Here is an 8,380-nt window from a genome sequence, read left to right on the forward strand (position 1 = left end):
AGGAACCACAACACAAAACGGATGCCAAGCAGTATTAGTGTAACCAGGTTAACACACTGTAAGAGTACACATAGGCTTGTACTCTTCACTCAAACAACAGCATCCTTTCCACTGGCTTTTGATCTAAAAAAAATGTTGCAGCATGCAGTTGTGTTGTGCTGCTCTCATCTGTAATCAGCTTGGCTTATCTGGTCCAGCAGTTCAACAAGAGTTGAAAAACAGACTACAGTGATTTGTTCACCTGATTATCTCCCCTCCCCAGACCACTGATCTGTCCCATTGAGATGAGACAAATCACAGAGAATTAGCCTCCAATTACACTCGGCAAGCCAGCTAGCTTCTCTTCATCTGTCATCCTCAATTAGCCACACAAGCAAATGTTTGAAGTTAAATACTGATTAGAGGGTTGTACTCTGAAAATGATTCCCCCTCTCCACCCACCTACACAGCAGCCCTCTATCTAATGTAGCTTTCAATGCTTTTTCTCCTCTAAGGGCAGAATGTTGGCGTAATTACAGTCAAATTGGTGTATGATCAAAGAGTGCATGTCAGCATCAAAATATTTCTAATAAATCACATTTTAATGTTGCATATTCTGCAGCTGGGATTTGGCAGACAGATGTGAGATATGTATGGTGATGTGCTACAGAGGGTTAAGAGGGTTCTTCCAGAGTTCGCTGCACTGAGAAGCCGCGAGCAGTCCAACCACACCAGCACGATGTGAGAGATTTCACACTGAAGGCATGGTCATGTTGCTGACCTCAGCCGGTAATGAAGCTCTGCTAATTTTGTGATTAAATGTTGCATATCCTATGATTTCTTCACAATAACACTCAGCACAGATGTAGTCTGGCTGAAAGCTATCAGTAAACAGTGAAATAAGGCTGATATTTGAAAGTACAAACAGGAATACAGGAGTGAAACTAATCTCCAAAACATACAGACTCAGGTAGAAGCCTCAAAAGTAATAACATAAGTAACATAAGCCAAAGAGGACACAGCTAAGAGGAGGACACCATCACAGGCTGTAGTGAAAATGCAGGTCAACATGGTTCGGTCATGTAGGGTGATACTAATGCTGTTTGAAATTCATCTGGATTTACAACACATTTGGGTTTTTTCTGCAACACAAAAATCTGTACCAAGAACCCCTTACTGAAACGCAGAGTTGTTATCAGCAGCAGCAACATCTAAATGACACCCTAGAAGATCATCAATGCTCATCTTGCATATTCTGATTTGCGTGTCAGTTTTACTCGAGGATTTAGGTCAACACAGAGAAGGCGACTTGAGTCAAAAAAAAAGTTGTAAAGTTGGTGTAACTGTTCACTCATTCAGCACATGTACACACAAACATGCATGCATCCTGTAGGCAGCTGTTTAGCCTGTGGCACCGTGACATCCAGCTCAGAAAACACTTTGACAGATACCCTTGTGTCAAAACCCAAAACCAGTGCTTTGTTCCTGATAAAGCTGCCAGGCGTATGCTTCAGCAGAGAAACCGCTTCATCATCCACACTGGATCCAAATCATTACCCACAGCTAAAGTCCCCCTAGTTCATCAAAGTGGCTCAGCTGATTTGAGCCTCATGAAAAAGCTCTCTCTCTCCCACTGAGGCGTGACACAACAGCTCAGCCAGTTTCCAGCTTTGGCTTTTCAGAGTTTGCTACCTGGTGCTGCTCCAACTGACTTTGTATCACCAACAATTTGTCTTTGCCTCCCCACCTCTCTCTCTTTAAAGGCTCTATTTTGTCTGACTCTCGCCCTAAACACTGTCCCCTCCTTTCTAAAACCCTCTTCTGCCCGACCTCCAACATGCACATTTGCACTGAGAGGGGTACAAATAGCAGACACACAACACCCACTGGAAAGTCACTGATGCACCTGTTCACCCTGGGGCCAAACAACATATTCCTGCAGACTGGGATTTTAACCACATGCTCACCCACGCACAGTTCTACTGGCAGTGTCTACACTACTAGGAGTCTCTTGAGAGAGTACTATCTGTGTCAGCAGGGAGCCACATGAGATTGGCTCCCTTTCCACTGGCTTGGTATTACACACTTTAGTTGCACCATGATGAGTGGCATTGCCACTGTGTCTATGATAACTGTGCTGAGCTGTGATATTATGGTTCTGTTTATGAAGAGGGCCAAACTGTGACAGGCTCTACAGTCAGCGTGCTACAAAACATGCATTCTGGCAAGGGATGAAACTGAAATGAAATCTGTAAAAGCCTTTGCTGTTTAGATTTTAGTTTCTCAAATGTCCACACTTAGACTTTTAGAACAGCAGCCTCACTATTTTCTACTTCACTCTATTTTGGATCAATAGAGGAGCTGAATTTGCTGTGTTAACCAGCTTCTAATGCAAACAAAATATTTTCTGGCATTGCAAGAGCCTTCAATTTAGACAAATACATGAACCATTACGATAGTTTTGGAGGACTTTGTCTTGGTTTGTGCGTCGGCTTTAAGTGCAACAAGGGACAAGTGGTAACACTGAGCAGCCAAGGTGAGTACATAAAGAATTACAGATAACAAGTGCTTTTAGCAGCTTTATAACAATAAACAGCAACTTTTACAGTGCTATCCTATTTTGTGTAAAACACTACAACAGCATTATGGGCTCTTGTTAATGATACTTATGACCAATATCCCAACTTAACCCTGTCTCCTAAAAAATGACATTTATAAAGAACTAAACTGCATCCTCAAGTGTGTTTTGAAAGAAAAGTGTGTTCTCTCAGTAAGACAACATTATAAAATAGGAGCAAATGTTCCCATTTTCTAAGAGCCACAAAGTCCAAATAAGCAGGTTAGAAGAGTGGTGGTGACACTATTCTGACAGCTTAACTTTCATTCACTATGTACTTTCATTTTCACTGTTTTGTTTGGATTAGGCACCAAATTTTTTTGGTCAGGCTTAGGAAAATAGCACATTTCTATTGAAATAGGAGCCTTTCTCAACCTGTATGAACCTTCTCTTCTATTTTTTGGGTTATCAGTGTCAGAATATTCACCTCATCTAAGTTGACTGATGGGCTGGAAAACAGTAACAGCTGGAAAGCAATGCAATAAATGGCAAAGTATGTTGATTAGAAATCTATTTGGGACACCCTACAGACAGAGTCAATCCTGATGAAAATGCATTTCCCTCAGAATTGAGAATAAACTTTACTTATATACATTTTTTGGGACCGGACTGCCCATCGATAAAGATAAATTATACAGAATATCTGAACCAGACGGTGCTGCCATTTTCAGCTTGTAAGTAGGATCTTTATCTCCGTTATTAAATAACAAATATGGGAAGACTGCAAGAGAAAGAGAGCACGGAGGATTAAGAAGAGAGAGCAATGAATGCATAATGAAGTCAGGACAGGTAATATCTATAAATTTTGCCTCCTGCCCCTAAAAGAGAAAATTGTCTATCTGACTCTAAAAGTTCTTGTCCAATAATCTGCAGCTGCTCAGGTTTTAGCACTGATTGTTCTGTTAGCTCGTCATGAGATAATGAAGCACCTCTACCTCTCTATCTCTACCCCTCTATCTGTATCCCTCTATCTCTACCTCTACCCCTCTATCTCTACCCCTCTACCTCTTCTGTCCCTCTCAACCCGCCCGGCCAGCAGGCAGATGGGTCCCCCCACATTAGAGCCGGGTTCTGCTCGAGGTTTTTTCCCTGTTAAAAGGGTGTTTTCCTTGCCACTGTCGCCTTTTGGCTTGCTCTGGGGGTCAGGCATATGGGTTCTGTAAAGCGTCTCGAGACAATTTGACTGTAATTGGTGCTACATAAATAAAATTGAATTCAACTGAAAAAAAAATAAAGCTACCTTCCTGTCTGTTTTTTCACACTATTCATCTCTCACCTTTCATTCTCTTTTTCTCTTATTTAAGTTCAATTTAGCATTCTTTCCCAGAACGAAACAGAAGCTACAAGATTGCTTTAAGCCATGAGGGATGGTAATGAATATAAAATGTTTTTTTTTTTTTTTTTTTTGCTTGTATGTCAGTTTGTGGACAGTAGAGGATCTGGGTTATTATTTAGTTCTCATTTTAAAACCACCCTACTGAACACAGTGAATGATAAGTAGTTATTTTTTGTGCATGTGGACCAATATTTCAAATAGAATTCACAGCTGGGATTTTTGCAAGTTATAGACAGTTTAGATTCTTCGATTCTTGTCCATCAAAAATACCATCAGGGAGGCGTTTGATCAAAAGCTATCTTTAGCCTCTAAAAGAAGCAGGAGTCCTGCAACAAAGCCCTTATCTCAACATCATCTTTTCAATTAGAGATTACAGAAACAACTGAGATTCAATCCAGAGAAGAACTGTTTTCTGAGATGCTTAGAACAACATACCCCCAAGTAGCTTCAAAACCTGTATGCAAGTGTTCCTATAGGAACTGGCTTTAAAGTCAAAGAATGATTGATCTAAATATTGATTTTAGTTAAATTTTCTTCTCTTTACTGCAAATTGTATGATGTTAACTGATCAGTAAAAAACATTCATGGCATTATCTTTCTGTCTTTCCATCTATCAATCATGTTTTATATCAACAACTTGTTGAAATTATTTTTCTTAAGGCTGACAATATATATGTAGTCTACTTTACGTGAACATTAAACTCCTTATTAGTGTGTCTGCTGCTGTGAAGCTGATGGTCACTGTGTCTCAAAAATACTTGAGAATAATACTATCAAATCAATTATGGCTGCAGAGATCCGCCTGAAACCTCCACCAAGAACTGTGTCATCTCATTACTACGAGCAATTTTTAATGTCATTTAATGACCTCTTATATCCTAAACACCGAATTCACACAGTGATGTCAAATTAAGGGAACAGGCATTTTGCATTAAAATACCCTACCTCACCCACTATGAAAACGTGCTACATGTTTTTTCAGATATTTATGAGGCATGCCTATGAGGGGCCATCAGGGACATTATTCAGGATTACCATTCACACACACATATGAAACTAAACATATTCACACATTATAGTAAAAACCTCACACACTTACAACTGAAATGCTCTCACACTTACAACTGAAACGCTCTCACACACACTACTGAAATGTTGTGCTCTCATACACACAACTGAAACGCTCTCATACACACAACTGAAACGCTCTCACACACACTACTGAAACGCTCTCATACACACTACTGAAACGCTCTCATACACACTAGTGAAACGCTCTCATACACACTAGTGAAACGCTCTCACACACACTACTGAAATGCTCTCACATACACTACTGAAATGCTCTCACACACACTACTGAAACGCTCTCATACACACTACTGAAATGCTCTCACATACACTACTGAAATGCTCTCACACACACTACTGAAACGCTCTCATACACACTACTGAAACGCTCTCACATACACTACTGAAACGTTGTGCTCTCATACACACTACTGAAACGCTCTCATACACACTACTGAAACGCTCTCATACACACTACTGAAACGCTCTCATACACACTACTGAAACGCTCTCATACACACTACTGAAACGCTCTCACACACACTACTGAAACGCTCTCACACACACTACTGAGATTTCAGTGTAACCGGAAGGCATTTCAGTGTAAACGGAAGGCATTTCAGTGTAAACGGAAGGCATTTCAGTGTAAACGGAAGGCATTTCAGTGTAACCGGAAGGTGGCCCGTAAGAGGAAGTGGAGCGTCGTTGGAGCGCTCGGGTGGTCTAACAGAAGCTGCAGCGTTACTTAGCAACATTTTAGCAACGTCGGAGACAATTCGAACATTGTCTAATGCAACAACAGGCGGGCAACAGTCTCACGCTGCCTCAGGGACCAACACAGTGGAGAGTCAACTCACTACACTGTTCCCATCTCGCGGCCGCATCGGCGCGCCGCAGCCGTCTGTTGGCCCTTTACGGACCTCCGTGCCGCGTTATCAAGCTCAGCAGAGCTTCAGCACATGGACATCGAGCACACGGAGAAGAAGGTAAGATGGATGTTTACACTGCGTTACCATTCTAACTATTGATGCATATTCTGTTTTTTTTTATTATTATTATTATTTCTGATCGATGACGAAGCTCGTTAACTGAGTTTTAAACCGTTAACCTGCCGATCTGCTGCCATTGTCTCTGAATTGTTTCAGCTATGGCAGCGTGACCCTCACCGTCTGTTTACGCGCAGTCTGTTCTTTTGTTATTATTTCAGAGTCCGTGCACATCAGCATGACGATTTCAACAAAGATGTAATACTACTCCCAAATCCGTCATGGGGAATTGTGTGCCAACAAGACACAAAAGTTTGGCTGCACAAACATGGACATATCCTCAGTGCCTTTGAGTTCCAGAAGGTCTGGGACCACCAGACTGTCATACAACACATCAGGGGTGGATTTGGTGAGTGTATTCCAGAAGACGACAGGTAAACCCTTTCTCTCTTTGTATCAATAAAGAGAAAAAACACACTTAGAGTTTATATTGTAAGTAGAATGATAGCCCTATAGGGGAGACTGGGGTAAGTTGAGCCAAAGAGTAAGTTAAGCAACCCCCTGTTGTTAGGAAACGGTAATAAAAATTGATCATGTGACCAAATATTTAGGAGCTGGGCATCATTTCATAGAGTCTGTGAAGGTAAGAAGCACATGGGTAAAGGGGTTAGACATTTATTTAAAAAAAACATTTTTCACTCTTGAAAGTGAATTTAGTCTATCATATATTTCATTAGAATTGTGTTTAGACCAAAAAAATTCATTTTAAATTTGTTTTATACATCAATTGTGGTGTCTATGAGCTACATCATGAGGTCAGAAACCTAGCATAAAAGTCCACCATTTTAGCTAATAAAGTCATAATGGTAGCTCTGGGGTAAGTTGAGCCACCGGCTCAGTGTATTTTACACACATTGAGGCAAATTACTGAGCAATGTAGTTTTCATTTGAGTCATTATTTGCTGTGTATGTCTCTGTGATTATATTTTCTCTTATAGTTTACTTAACAAAAATCTTTGAAAGCTGTAATATGCTAACCTTGCAGTGCAGCTCGAGCTACCGCATACAAAGTATGTAACTGTAAGTAAATCAGGTTTTTAGTTTTTAAAATTGCAGATTAAGCTTAATTTTACAGTTACTGTTAGAAATACATTTTCATATTATGTAGGTGTAATCTAAAAATAACTACTTTGGGTCATTTCTATATATACCCTACAAAATACGCTTTTTAAACCTTGATTTAGTTGCAGATATTCCTGGAAAGGATCGAACTGGTGCCATTTACTGCCATAAAGTTTGTTCCTGTAACAAATTGACAATGTCAAAAATTCTGAATGAATTCAACAAATACAATTGTTTTTTGTTTGTTGTTTTTACAGATTCCGTGAAGGACTGAGAACTCTAGGGGTTCTGGAGAAAATCCAAAAACATCCAGACAGCTTTCGCCCCCTGTTCTGCTATGAGCCAAGCACGCTGACTGCTGACCAGCTGGATGATCTTGTCGCCATTCGTCTGTCACCAGAAGGGAGCAACAAGAGAGTTGTAGAGGACGTGGTGATTCCCTGCCTGCTGAATTCTTGCCAAATAAACATAATGCAGACAAAAAAGATGTAGTTCATTCAATGAATCAAGAATACCTTGTTCTTCCATGAAGTTAAAAATGTTGAAGTGTCTGCAAACAACTCTATTGAGTTCTGCCCATAGTCTTTCAATTCTCTGATTATGAACTGAAACACCTGTAATAACACTGTTCAGTCCCCTTCTTTCCAACATAAAACGTGCAACAAGTATATTTTCCATGCCATAATCACATCTGACCCTTGCAGGCAAACCAAAGTTCTCAACACCCTCTAAAAATAATGATAACACACTTGAGGCCCTGTTATTAGATGAGCACCGCAGGTATATAATAGTCCGACTGAAGCCATCAACACAGCCGTGCATGACTAGATGCCACCTCACGAGCTTGTGGTTTCCATCGAAATGCCTGTTGGGAGACCAGAATCATCATCATCATCATAATTATTATTATTATTTACTTTTGACCATAATTTTGTTTTTGTTTCTCAATATGGAATGATTTTTGTAGTAAGGTGTTTTTCATGACAAGTGTTAATATTCAAAATCAGATTTTTTTCAGAGGTCAAAGGTTAAATGGGGCCAAAGTTATAATAAATGTTGGAGGGCTGGGGATTTTTTTAAAGATCAGGCTTAAATATACATAAGACCTGTGACAAAATAGATTTTCATGCATTTTTTTTTTGCAGTGTCAGATTCATAATTGACGACCCTTTGAGGTCATCAGGACATAAATGTCCTCTCCCAAAAACTGCTATAAAAACATAACAGATTCATATTTTTTGTACTTTTTGTGCTCAGATCATTCAATCA

General features: G+C 40.0%; 1 protein-coding gene across 1 annotated transcript; it reads left to right on the forward strand.

Annotated features, from left to right (window-relative positions):
- Nucleotides 1-628: 628 nt before the first annotated feature.
- On the forward strand, nt 629-7,912 carry LOC129350413 (uncharacterized). The gene is made up of 4 exons (XM_055016890.1): nt 629-720; nt 5,606-5,989; nt 6,211-6,423; nt 7,369-7,912. The coding sequence occupies exons 1-4, from the start codon at nt 629-631 to the stop codon at nt 7,601-7,603; spliced, it is 924 nt and encodes a 307-aa protein (XP_054872865.1). The 3' UTR covers nt 7,604-7,912.
- Nucleotides 7,913-8,380: the final 468 nt, after the last annotated feature.

This window comes from Amphiprion ocellaris, chromosome 13, assembly GCF_022539595.1.
Source record: "Amphiprion ocellaris isolate individual 3 ecotype Okinawa chromosome 13, ASM2253959v1, whole genome shotgun sequence".
NCBI lineage: Eukaryota > Metazoa > Chordata > Actinopteri > Pomacentridae > Amphiprion > Amphiprion ocellaris.

What these genes read in the sequence shown, in the direction of transcription:
- LOC129350413 (XM_055016890.1), top strand. Translation starts at nt 629, where the DNA reads ATGTATGGTGATGTGCTACAGAGGGTTAAGAGGGTTCTTCCAGAGTTC. An exon ending in TCGAGCACACGGAGAAGAAG is followed by an intron (nt 5,990 to 6,210) that starts GTAAGATGGATG and finishes TTATTATTTCAG; the next exon opens with AGTCCGTGCACATCAGCATG. An exon ending in TGTATTCCAGAAGACGACAG is followed by an intron (nt 6,424 to 7,368) that starts GTAAACCCTTTC and finishes TTGTTTTTACAG; the next exon opens with ATTCCGTGAAGGACTGAGAA.